General features: G+C 45.1%; 2 protein-coding genes and 7 non-coding genes across 15 annotated transcripts in view; 5 read left to right on the top strand and 4 right to left on the bottom strand.

The window, feature by feature from the left end:
• Positions 1-841: 841 nt before the first annotated feature.
• LOC118289073 (keratin, type I cytoskeletal 18) lies at positions 842-10582 on the bottom strand. 4 transcript variants are annotated; one of them, XM_035615759.2, is made up of 8 exons: positions 10454-10582; positions 10252-10334; positions 10009-10168; positions 9779-9934; positions 9581-9703; positions 5782-5990; positions 2002-5174; positions 842-1916 (listed from the first exon to the last, which is right to left on the bottom strand). In XM_035615759.2, the coding sequence occupies exons 1-8, from the start codon at positions 10565-10567 to the stop codon at positions 1825-1827; spliced, it is 4110 nt and encodes a 1369-aa protein (XP_035471652.2). In that variant the 5' UTR covers positions 10568-10582; the 3' UTR covers positions 842-1824. The 4 variants fall into 4 exon arrangements, with proteins under 4 accessions (XP_035471652.2, XP_035471654.2, XP_047184174.1 ...); XM_035615761.2 differs by having other exon boundaries at positions 9581-9679; XM_035615762.1 differs by lacking the exon at positions 842-1916 and having other exon boundaries at positions 5034-5990.
• Positions 6129-6210, bottom strand: trnas-uga. Its single transcript has one exon. It is a non-coding gene; the product is annotated as a tRNA-Ser (tRNA).
• trnas-uga lies at positions 6455-6535 on the top strand. Its single transcript has one exon. It is a non-coding gene; the product is annotated as a tRNA-Ser (tRNA).
• trnas-uga lies at positions 6716-6797 on the bottom strand. Its single transcript has one exon. It is a non-coding gene; the product is annotated as a tRNA-Ser (tRNA).
• On the top strand, positions 7705-7786 carry trnas-cga. The gene has a single exon. It is a non-coding gene; the product is annotated as a tRNA-Ser (tRNA).
• Positions 8491-8572, top strand: trnas-uga. The gene has a single exon. It is a non-coding gene; the product is annotated as a tRNA-Ser (tRNA).
• trnas-cga lies at positions 9040-9121 on the top strand. Its single transcript has one exon. It is a non-coding gene; the product is annotated as a tRNA-Ser (tRNA).
• Positions 9320-9401, bottom strand: trnas-cga. The gene has a single exon. It is a non-coding gene; the product is annotated as a tRNA-Ser (tRNA).
• Positions 10583-12240: 1658 nt separating the features above from the next.
• Positions 12241-12564, top strand: part of LOC118289093 (MBT domain-containing protein 1-like) — an 11843-nt gene continuing 11519 nt past the window's right edge. For 2 of the 4 annotated variants that reach the window (XR_007029888.1, XM_047328243.1), the window contains exon 1: positions 12241-12391. Coding sequence is in view for 1 of the 4 variants with exons in the window: in XM_047328243.1 (XP_047184199.1) it covers positions 12371-12391 (21 nt within the window). In the remaining 3 variants the exon portion in view is untranslated. The remainder of the gene's footprint in view (positions 12392-12564) is intronic. The other 2 variants (XM_047328245.1, XM_047328244.1) reach the window with 2 other exon arrangements.

Below are 12564 nucleotides of genomic sequence, written 5' to 3'. Positions count from 1 at the left end.
CTTTAACATTTAACTTTAATTTTAACTTTAACTTTAACTTTTAACTTTGACTTTTAACTTTATCTTAAAAATTTAACTTTAACATTTAACATCAACATTTAACTTAAAAAAATTTCCCAGAGGCCTGTTGGAACAGAGCCGTCAATATGTGATGTATGAAGAAAAAACACACACACACACACACACACACACACACACACACACACACACACACACGTGTCATCCCAGTGTAAAGTATTTAGTTGTTTAGTTGTTTTAGATGATACATTTTCATGCATGAAGCCTTTAATGTTTCAGATTGATGTTTTCAACCGTCCTTCTGCAGGGATTAATAAAGTTGAGACTCTTGTGTGATGTGTAAATACTGTGCTATGAGGAAGAAGAGGAGGAGGAAGATGACGGACAGATACTGAATTGTTTATTTTCGTCATTGACTTTCTAGTTGTTTCACTGTTTAGCTTAAATGTCACATGAAATATTCCTGCAGTAGTGTTTTCATTAGCAATGTGTTTCTCCTCATCATAAATAAAAACACCTATTGATCCTTTATGTCGTTCTTTTTTCCCACTGACACTGTCCTTTTATTTTTGGCCATGTGGTAGATTCCATGTTCAGGACAGACACACCTAGTTTCTGTGTGTGAAAATATCTGAGGCAGGCGAGGCTGCTGAGGTCGTAAATCATTGATTTATTGATCCAGACTTGACAGACAGGTGGGGGGGGGGGGGTGAAAGTGATCGTTTAAATTCCAGCTGGGAAAAATGACAACCAGTTGAAAGACGTGATCATGTGACCAGCGAGGAGTCAACACTTCTGATCATCTGACTGGGCGTGTTCTCTGTAATCCAATCAGATTGTGCCACACGATCTCAATCTACCAAATAATGTTGTTGCTGTCAGATTCTGCTCCGTGATTTTCCGCCACCTCGTCCTCCTCCATCACAGTTCGCTCATCATCACCTCAGGAGACATTTTGAATCTATATTTCATGTACATGATGATGATGTTAGGAACCACTGAGGAAAGTGACCCAACATGTATTTTATTGCTTTATTGATTATTATTGATTTTTTTTTATACTTGTATTTAGGAATCACTCTAGTCTATAGTCTAAGAAGCTGAGGTGATTGTTGACTCTGCTGCCTCCTGCTGGAGCCTCCTGTTTGCTCATGATGAGTATTTGAATTGAATTGAATTGAATGATGTGACTGTAAAGTGTTTAAAATCAAGAGGAACATGAATGAAACAGAGGAGTAAATATTGAAGGTGGTGATTATATAACGTGAACAGGAGACACAGACAAAACAAATAAATCAATCACATATTCATCACACAACTATAAAAGTCCTCAACATACTGTAACCAGTCAGAATTAAAAACCAACAACTCAGAAACTGTCTTGAATGAAATACAGTGAAGAGAAAATGTGACGTGTCTTCATTTAAAGACAAACATTTGGCTTTTTTCAAAAAGTTTGTTTATTAAACTGTTGCCTTTCTAGACGACATAGTTTGTATTACTATATAAAATTGTATTGAGTTTATTTCTCATGAGCAGAAACATTAGATGTAGTTAGAATTAAAATATGTGTTACACTTGTTTTATCTCCAATGTTAATGACTATATGTTTTATGTTTCATTTAGGTTATCAGACAACTTCCTGTTTCCTTTTGACCTCGGCGGAGGGATACACTCTACTGAGAGACATTCTAGTTCTACAGAATGTAGCATTCTGTTATTCTGTTATTCATGTGTGTGTGTGTGTATGCAACTGTTGACTGAATGTGAATGCAGCCGTCTTGAGTCATGATGTGAGTTTGTCACTCAGAGGCGCATGATGTCATCAAGGCCATCGGGATGAGCGCTCGTGACGCCGACGCCAGTCGTCAACCATCGCTGGACAAGTGGAGTAGTAGCTGTGATGGAGGACGGAGAGAAGATTCAACCAGAACGGTGACTACATGTATGTTTCTGTAATGTCGTTGTTGTTGATGTTCTCACCTGCAACCTGTTGTTGTTGTTTGAATCTCTCAGCTTGTCTTTGTCTGTCCTGACTTCGCTCCCTTCCCGCGGCTGAGATCGACAGCGCTGCCATCTTACAAACACTGATTCTCTCCTTGTTGCCCCCAGCTCCGCTGCCAGTGCTCTTGATTGGCCGGTCGCTGCTGCTGATTACCCTCCCCCCTGTGCTATTGGTCCTCCCTTTCCCAAAGGACCTGCTGATCCTTCCTCCAGCCTGATGACTGATTCTCTCGTTGCTACTCAAGCCACTGAGTTTAGACCCACTTCCTGCACTGTTGAGCCACCCACCGCTACCCCCACTTACATTCATCTTGCCCCCAGGGCTGAGGGCTCTTTGGCTGCTGGTCGACCTCCCTACGCTGCTCCTGCGTCCACTAGCTGAGCTGTAAACTGGTTTCCATTCACCACTGCCAGTGCTAACGAATCTCCCAGAGCTGCTAATCCTGTGGCTGCCAGGTGAGCTGCTACCACCACTACCTGAGCTACTTAGCTTACCAGCACTTCCTACACTCCTGCTGCGCCTTACAACACCACTTGTGCTGAGCCTGCCACCACCACCAACACTACTCAGTCTTGGTCTACTACTTGTGTTGCTACTCGGAGGACTAATCACTTGGCCTTCATTAGCACTACCGGCACGACTCAAACGTTCGGTACTTCCTCCATAAACTCTCCACTCCCCACTCCCTGCACTGCCAAATCTCCCTCCTCTACGTGCAACTGGTGGGCTGGTTGCCAGTTCTGTGGCTACTGACGGGTTTTTTCCACTCTCTGTAATGAGTAAGCTATAGCTGCGAGCCGGGCTGCTCATACGTCCGGTACTTCCACCATAAACCCTCCACTCTCCACTATCTCTGCCGCCAAACCTCCCTTTTTCTGGTGGGCTTCTCATGGGGTCTGTGGCTACTGACAGGCTTTCTTTGTTCTCTTCACTGGGTAAGCTAGTACCAGCATCCAGGTTGCTTTTACGTCTCAGACTGCCGCCATTAACCATCCACTCCCCACTTCCTCTACTGGCAAACCTCCCTGTTTCTGGTCGGCTTTTCACAGACTCTTTGGACAATGTCTGACTTTCTTCATTCCCTGCCCTGGGTACACTCATTCTTGTAAATCTCAAACTGCCTCCATAAAGCAAACACTCTCCACTGCCACTCCTGTTCGCCTGTAGCCCCACTGTCATAGCACGTTCTGCGTCACTACTGACTATAGTCGATGAATTTGCAGCAGTGCCAGGAACACTAGCTGCAAGATCACCAGCCATACGTCCTGAATTATTGCGGCCTCCTGGACTTCGGACCTTGTTATCTGCAATGTTGGTCATATCTTTGTTCCTGTGTCTGGTACCTCTTCCATCTTTTCCACTTTTCTGATTCAGGCCTTCCACACAAGACTGTTTTTCTTTTTCTGCTAAGATACTTCGGTCAGCTGTACCTCTGAACTCCAAGCTTCCAAGACTTTTGCCCAGCTGAAGGTCGCTCCTTTGACTGGTTGGTATAGAGTTGATGTTTATATCAGGAAGAGTACCTTTACTTCCCTCTTTACCTGTGAATGATCCAAAACACAAACTCTCCCCATCTGTCACCGAAATGCTGACTCCTGCTTGTCTGCCCACTTCTGGAGAAGTGCTTTCTCTGCGAAACAATAAGGTCTGACCTTCGTCTTTTGTTGAGAGAATGTATTTCTCGACTGGTCTGACACGTGCATTTGCCTCAGTAAGACTCAGACATGCTTCCTCGTCATCATCTTCTTCTTCACCAGTTGGAGTCAGGCAATCTTTAGTCTCAACTGGTCTCAAACATGTGTCTGATTCATTCAGGCTGAGATACATTTCTGGGTCGTTTGGACTCAGAAGCAAATTAGGACTTTTAATCTGGTCTTCAATATCAACTGGCCAAAATACTTGATCTGTGTCAACTAGGTTCAGACTTACTTGTGGACCCAAGCATGCAGCTGTTTCTGTTGGACACAGAAATACCTCAGTCATTCTTGGACTTAGAAGCTCTTCGGTGTCAGATGAATTCAAAGCCACGCCAGAGTCTGTTAGACTTGTAGACTTTTTTGACTCTGTGGCTTCTTGAACTTCTTGATTAACAGACTCAATAGGAGCCTCCTTTACCTCCTTGCTATCATAGACCTCAATTACTGATGTCCCTGTATTCATTTTTAAGTCTATCATCTCAGTACTTGCAGTTTTACTCCCAAGAGTATTGTTGCTGACTGGGCTACTGGATGAATCAGATGCAATGGAGGACCCTGCAAATGCATCCTGGACTTTGTTTTGTTTGCTGTTTGACATATCGGACAATGATGGATTCTGATCGAATCTCAGGACAAGCAAAGCACTTTCTACTCCCAGTCTTTCCTTGTCCTCCTTCTTTTGTTGCCTTTCTACATCCCTGTCATCCATCAGGATCACCTCACTGGAGACATCACCGTGACTCCCATCAGACGTACCACAGTGGAATCCAGACACACCAAGTGGTGTAAGGGCATTGTCCTCTCTTTTCCCAACAGTTTCTGATGGACAGTCAGGATCTGGTTCGTTAACTTGGATGTGGCCATTAATGTGATTAATTTGAGGTATGGTCATAGCTTCTGTTGCTTTCTTTAATGCTGCAGGAGTTTTTTTGACGGGATCAGACGCTGTTGTCTGTGTTACAAAGTCTGGTCTTTGCTTTATTTCTGTTTCGTAACCAGGAATGATTTTTGTAAATCCTGTTGTTGCAGGATGTATCTCTATTTTGGACGACTTGACACCAACTCCTTTGTCTAAACCTTGGATAAGCTGACCGGTACGGATGGATTCCCTCGTGGTCTTTTCGGAATTAGTTCCCTTTCTCAAGTTTTCACAGTTGTGGATGGAATGAGTGGAAATCTGTTTTGACGTGTTAATCAATGTCAGTGGTGAGTTCCTTGGATGTTTACACTGGACTCCAACTGACTTATTTGTGGTCACTGTTTCTAAAAGCAGGATAATCGCAGGTGTTTGACTGACAGTGCGGATGTGACCTTGAGAGACAGTCCGAACCTCCATGGTCTGAAGAGTTCCTCCCTGAACTCTGAATACTCTGTGCGGCGTGACTTGCCTGGAGGCAGCGGGTCTGGTTGAACCAAAGAAAGATGTGATGGTAGACATGGGAAGACTTGAAACTCTGTCAGGACATAAAATTGAGGTCAAAGTTTAGCTTAGTTTAGTTTTAACAGTGACTTATTTCTATCAAGCTAGTCAATATTAATTGAGTAATCATGTTGCTTTTCACATGGAGAATAACTATCTTATTAATTGTTAAACCTCACATTGCTACAGTAGGTGCAGGGTAAATGTGCAGTTTACATGTTCAGACACATTCACATTCATTTTCATTTAGTGTGAATCTGATTTGCAGGCTCTAGAAAAGGGTTTGAGTTATTTATAGCTGCAGTAAAAATGCAGACATGATTTGTAAAGTCTGCACTGCATCGCAGCAATAAGGTGAGTGTAAGAGATTAAAGCAGACTAGACATTCTCTGTATTAATATATATTTTAAACTTGTTGGGAATAATGGTTAATGTTTGTTTTCTGTAAAGTGAACCAGGTGTGATCAGTCTTTATTTCTGCCCTGACAAAAGCCATTTGAGGTTTGAAATCATTATTGAAAATATTCTCCTTCCTCTGCGTCAAGGTACCTGAAAAAAATCTCTTTTCATTTTTAACAGATCTCTGTAAAAGATTAAAGAGTCAAAACACAGATTCAAACATGCAGAGCCACTGATGTTACCGCTCTTGACTCAGTCCATCCAGCAGCCTCTTGTAGTCTCGTAGCTCAGCCTCCAGCTTGTTGTTGATGTCCAGCAGCGCCTGCTGGGCGTCAGCCTGCTGAGCTGCAACCTGACGCACCGACTCCAGGTCTCTGCACAGACCGTCGGCCCTCTGCTGCAGGACCAAGGACTCTGTTTGCTCGGGACACAAGTCCTCCAGCAGGGCGGTCTACAGAGACAGAAAGATGTTCTCCGTTAGTGTTGCCTGGATGAGAGTCCTTCTTTTACAGCTTTCATCATTTAATGTGAATTTTGTGTCTGTTACACATCAGACACCTTTGAGTTTGTACAAATACGTTTATTCGCTCGCTGTGAGCAGGATTCGAACCTGCGCGGGGAAACCCCATTGGATTTCAAGTCCAACGCCTTAACCTCTCGGCCATCACAGCTCACATCAGTGGTTTAAGTAAAGACCTGTCTGACCTGTGAACTCCAGGTTTTCATTTGATAAGATCCAAAACTTTAGTCTGAGCTGTTGAGTAAATGTAAATGATGAAATCTCTGCAAGTATTTTTTATCTCCTGACCGTCCTCCAACCAGAACCCGGATAGATGATCCAAATGCTCATTCGTCATTTGTTGAGAACCTGGAGTTCACAAGTAAGACAGGTCTTAACTCTCACCACTGATGTGAGCTGTGATGGCTGAGAGGTTAAGGCCTTAGACTTGAAATCAAATGGGCTTCCCCGCGCAGGTTCAAACCCTGCTCACAGTGATTAATGGTATCTGGTGGTATAAACTTTGGTTCAGTTTCAGGTCATCGACAGACATAAATACACAACCATTACATTCGATATATATATTTATTTGATATATTATCTGCATATTGGACCTCAGACTACTCATGTAACTTCTGTTTGATGTTAAAGCACGTGAGAGTCTGACATTAGTTTCTCGCTGTGAGCAGGGTTCGAACCTGCGCGGGGAAACCCCATTGGATTTCAAGTCCAACGCCTTAACCACTCGGCCATCACAGCTCCATGTGATCCCTGACCAAGACCAAATTAGATATAGCACCCAGATCCAATCAATCAGAACCAGAAGTGTAGCTCAGCATCAGTATTTTAAGCTTCACAGAAACATTGAAAATCTGAGCAGTTCTTCTCCTGATTCATCCTGTAGGACGTAGAATGTCCCATCCTTTGGTGTCACCTGGTGGTCGTATCAGGAGTAAGACAGTATAGGCATAAGCCCCGCCCCCTCCATGTTGGCGGATGGGACATGGACCAAAGTAGACATTAAATAAGTGTTTCATTTCTTTCCTCTGCCATTAGACTCGATCGCTGTGAGCAGGGTTTGAACCTGCGCAGGGAAACCCCATTGGATTTCGAGTCCAACGCCTTAACCTCTCATATGCTGTATGATGGATAAGGTCACTCACCAATCAGACAACCGTGCGACGAGGTAGCAATTGTTGATTGGATGCGTCACAACATCGTTTCTTAGGAACTGATTGGCTGTTTTACCCAATTTCAGATCTATGTTAAGACCTCGTTCGGATATGTTAGGACTTGTTAGGACTTGTTAGGAATCGTTAGGAATTGTTAGGATAGTGTTAGGAGAGTGTTAGGATGTGTTTGGCAGTCCTACTGCTGCAAGGTAAGGCCATCACAGCTCCCGTCAGTGGTGAGAGTTAAGACCTGTGTGAGCTGTGAACTCCAGGTTTTCCCCCCAGTTATCCACAGGGTCTGAATAACCCTCACTTTGGCGTCATCTGGTTGAAGAATCATGAATGACCCAACCTGGACTTCTCAGGCAGCCTGGTCTCAACCACAGACTTTATATAAAACTGTCTCAACAAATGACGAATGAGCATGGCGATGAAATCTGTCAGTGATTTATCTCCTGACCCTCGTCCAACCAGAACACCATTGGAAGACGTGAGCTGTGATGGCCGAGAGGTTAAGGCGTTGGACTCGAAATCCAATGGGGTTTCCCCGCGCAGGTTCGAACCCTGCTCACAGCGTAGAGTCTGATGTCTGTTTTTATAAAAGTAATATTTACTTTGGTCCATATCCCATCTGCTAACATGGAGTGGGTGGGGCTTATGATCTACACTGCAGCCAAACACCAAAGGGCGATCAGGATGATTAGGCTTTACTTTAGAGGAGCTGTCACGTCGTCCATCTTCATTTACAGTATGTGCTCAGGATACTCATGTAAAGAACATGCTGTGTTACACCTGATACGACCACCAGGTGGCACCAAAGGAAGTGACATTCTACGTCCTACAGGAGGAATCAGGAGAAAAACTGCTCTGATTTTCAGTGTTTCTGTGAAGCTGAAAGAACTGATGCTGAGCTACACTTCTGGTCAGAGGTCTGAAGTGAAATGGAATAATCAATGGAGTGGATGCTGATTCAGCAAGACGGAAACCGTGGATGTCTTCAGCAGAAGTATTTATTAAAAGAGCTCCATATTGAGGAGACTTCTGGTTCGCTACACAGATCAACAGGTTCACAGTGTTCGACCCATCCCCGGTCTCTAGTGTATTTAGCTTTGAGTAATGTCGTCATCTCCCTGCGACTGTGACGCCTCGAGTGAGACTTTAGCTTCTCAATGATTGTTCCGCCTTGCCGTAGATGAGATGACCTCGCTTGGTGCCTGAGAAGACTCATCTTAAGATTTTCTAAGAGAACGCTACACAAGAGAATTCCTCAACAAGAAGTAGCTGTGATGGCCGAGTGGTTAAGGTGTTGGACTTGAAATCCAATGGGGTTTCCCCGTGCAGGTTCGAACCCTGCTCACAGCGACAATCTGAGTTCAGACTCTCTCACGTTCTATAGTATCATGCAGACACTTGAGCTGTTTCCTCCTCCATGTTGACTGTGATGTCATGGGATCGTGTTTAACTGGCGAGCGTCTTTCAGGATATGAGGCTTCTGGCAAATGAATGAGCATTTTTTAAATTACATTCATTGGATTTCGAGTCCAACGCCTTAACCTCTCGCCAATCACAGCTCACGTCTTCCACCAGTGTTCTGGTTGGACGAGGGTCAGGAGATAAATCACTCACAGATTTCATCGCGATGCGCATTCGTCATTTGTTGAGACAGTTTTATATAAAGTCTGTGGTTGAGACCAGGCTGCCTAGGAAGTTCAGGTTGGGTCATTCATGATTCTTCAACAAGATGACGCCAAAGTGAGGGTTATTCCAACCCTGTGGATAACTCTGGAGTTCACAGCTCACACAGGTCTTAACTCTATCCACTGATGGGAGCTGTGATGGCCGAGAGGTTAAGGCGTTGGACTCGAAATCCAATGGGGTTTCCCCGCGCAGGTTCGAACCCTGCTCACAGCGATCGTATGTTGTGTTACGTCTCTCATGAGCTGGTCTGGTATAGACCAGTTTCAGATCATTCTTAGGCCCGAAAGACGTTTGCCACTTAAATGATATACATATATATATTAAAATTCATATACTGGACTCCTTTTCACATTCAGTTCGATACTAAAGAACTCAGACCTTCCGTACCAAAGACCAGCAGATACGTTAGATCGCTGTGAGCAGAGTTCGAACCTGCGCGGGGAAACCCCATTGGACTTCGAGTCCAACGCCTTAACCTCTCGGCCATCACAGCGCCTTCTGACCTCTGACCCAGACCAGGTGAGCATCAGCTGCAGCTCAACCAGCGGCTTTACAGGACAAGTTAAAGGTTCAAGTCCAGACATTATTTCAAATCTCAGCTGGTGTTCTGGGCCCAGGATGAATCTTTGTCTTCACATCATTAAGACACTGGAGGAATGTGGAGGATCTCACCAGGTTCTGCAGCTGCGTCAGCTCGTCCTGTAGACCGGCCGCCATCCTCCTCAGCTCCGCCAGCTCGGCCCGAATGACCTCTCCAGGGTCAAGGGTCGTCTTCAGAGAAGTCAGCACAGACACCTGAATCAACATGTTCCACTTTATAAAAGTTGTGTTTCTTGTTTTTCGTGCTGAGGCCCGTGGGCAAGTCTCTACCTGGGGGTCGGAGCTGCGCCCGTCCCGGTTCCTGTCGAGCAGCAGAGCGCTTGTCTGTCTCAGGTCGTCCAGCTGCCGGATCAGGTCTGATGACGGGTCCGTCTGCATTCCCACAGCGACTTCCCCTGACACCTGGGCCAGGAGACCCTGTACATCCTTCACAGGCAGAAAGAGAACATGACGTGGCTGCAGGTCCCAGTGATCCCAGTGAGGTACCTCCTGGTTCTTACCTGCTGGTGTTGAATCTTCAGCTCCACCTGTTGCTCAGTTCCGTGGTTCAACAGCCTCTGCAGCCGCGGCAGCTGGTGGAACCTTAGCTCCTCCCCCCGTCGCCTCAGGTCACGAATCTCCGCCTCCAGACGACGACAATGCTCGCGCACCTTTTCGCACCTGTTCACACAGCGGGGGGATGATGGGACGTGTCCGCGCAGGACGTGAGTGTTGTGTGTCAGTGAAGCTGTGTGTGGATTCACCTGCTGCTGAAGTGGAAGACGGAGAGTTCAGCACCGAGCAGCTGCAGCTTCACCTGCGCCCGGGCCGAGAGACACTCACCCACCTGAGAGAGAGAGAGATCAGCTCATCTTTTTAGAAAAACGTTCATTCTGTCTGACAGGAGGAGTTGGACTTGACTCGAGACCTGGTTTGAAACATGACCTCTGACCTCTGACCTCTCACCTGGTGCTGTAGCAGCGACACCGTCCTCAGCTCATCGTGAAACTTTGTGTCCAGCTGCTCCTGGATCTGAAGCCGCAGCCTCTGATTGGCTGCTTCGAGACACTGGACCTGCATCAGCCAATCAGAGGAGACGGGACATGAACGGCTTGATAGAAGAAATGAAATGAACAGGGACACAGAGGTCTATAGAATATATGTTCTCTTGCTCTGTAAATAACAATAAAGTATCAAAGAACGAATCAAAATATGAATAATTATCAAGGTGACACATGATTCAGTTTACAGACAGCTTACGTCTCATGTTCATGTTGGAATCATAGAACAAACACTGAACCTGACAGTTTGATGGTTTCTTACTTTTTCAATGATAATTACTAATAAATCTTGTTTTAATTTCAGTATTTTTTTTCATGCCACTGGAAGTGAAAACATATTTGAGTACAAACAGGAAACAAAGCCGTTAAAACTTATTTGTTTGATTCAGATGAATCATCTGCTTTTCATGATAATCATCACTTTTACATCAGTTTGATTTTGTTCTTGTTCTGAGCAAAACTCTCATGAGGGATCAAACGTTTCCATTGGAACGATATTCTGATGTAAAGTCCTTTTTAAAGAATCTGCTGCCTGGTTCTTCTGGGGAAGATGTTGTTGTGTTTGTGTCCTACCTGCTGCAGGTACGACGGCAGCCTCACGTTGAGCGGCTGCAGGTTCGATGCCACCAGCCTCACGTTGCCCGGAGCCGGAGCCGCAGCAGCAGCGCTGCTGGCTCCATGAGGAGCTCGGTAACCTGGAGCCGCCCGCGACGCTCTGCCTGCACGAAGAACCTGCCACGGAGTCATGATCTGATCTCAGCGCCTGAACTCCTTTTCTTCTGTTCACTAGATATTAATAATTATAAACGCAATGTTTCCTTCAGCGGTTTCCTGTGGCAGGTGTGTCAGGACTTGATGGAGCTCATGTTTAATCTGCATTGACTTTTAAAACATCCAGATATTCCTGAGCAGGTTCTGGCAGGACATCGGGCCTGAAGCCCGGATCAGGTCCTCACTTGTCCTGCAGATGTTGTGGATCTCTGAGCTCCGCAGCCTGAGGCCAACAGACGCACTTCAGGTTAGAACAGTCGGAAAAATAAAGCTCTTCATTTTTAACCCCTCAAGGTAAAGGGGACGCTAATTCAGGGGCCCAAGGGATCAGGGAGAGCCCGGTAACATTGATCAAAATAATCGTGTGTTTTGTGAGTCAGGCACTGAAACTTTGGAGCATTTTTTTTGTTTGTATTTATTCGAGAATCATTTTGGGATTATTATCATCATTATCGTTATTATGCAAGACAAAAAAAGAAATGATGTATAACAAATTTACTGGTTCTAAACTATATTTTTGATTTCAAAAATGAAGTGTTTGATTTCAATAAAACCTTATAAAAAAGTGAAATCCAACAAGCCTTGATTGTTCATGAAAAACTTCACTTTTTGATTCCTGATGAGACCTTTTCAGTTTTAGTTGTTTTATTTTTACTTTATGGTTTGTACGGTATTTAATTTAATTATTTAAAGTTTTTACATATGTTCTATTTCTAATATTCGCTCAGTCGTTTTGTAAATATCTAAGTGATAAATTAATGTATAAGTCTGTTTCGGTTGTTTCACAATAAAGTTTTGGGGAAAAAAAATAGTCAGCCTGTGCGGTTCCGGCTCCGTCCGGCAGGAGGCGCTGCAGGGCTCACAGTCTCATCGCAGACTCAACACAGGAGAAGCAGAGCCGCCAGCCAATGAGAGCTCCGCGTTTAACCAACTCGGCGCCTGCGCACTGCAGCTCTAATATTGTTGTTGACATGTCCGCCGCTGGGTCTTAACGGAGGAACCGCCGGTGGTCGTGTCCCCGAGAGACTGTCCCGCCGCGGCCGGGCCCCTGATGGAGGATCCCGGAGACCTGGTGAGTCCCGCGGCCCGACTGTCCGGCGGGAGGCCGCTGACAGCGGCGCACAGCGGCGTTCGAGGCTCCACAGACAAAACTCCGTTGAGAAATCTGCTACTTTTAAACGATCTTGCTGTTCGAGGAGAAACGATCTTGAGGTGAAAGTTCATCTGAACTGTTTATTAAAGAGT

This window comes from Scophthalmus maximus, chromosome 17, assembly GCF_022379125.1.
Source record: "Scophthalmus maximus strain ysfricsl-2021 chromosome 17, ASM2237912v1, whole genome shotgun sequence".
Classification (NCBI taxonomy): domain Eukaryota; kingdom Metazoa; phylum Chordata; class Actinopteri; order Pleuronectiformes; family Scophthalmidae; genus Scophthalmus; species Scophthalmus maximus.
This window is presented reverse-complemented; position numbering and strand designations above follow the sequence as displayed.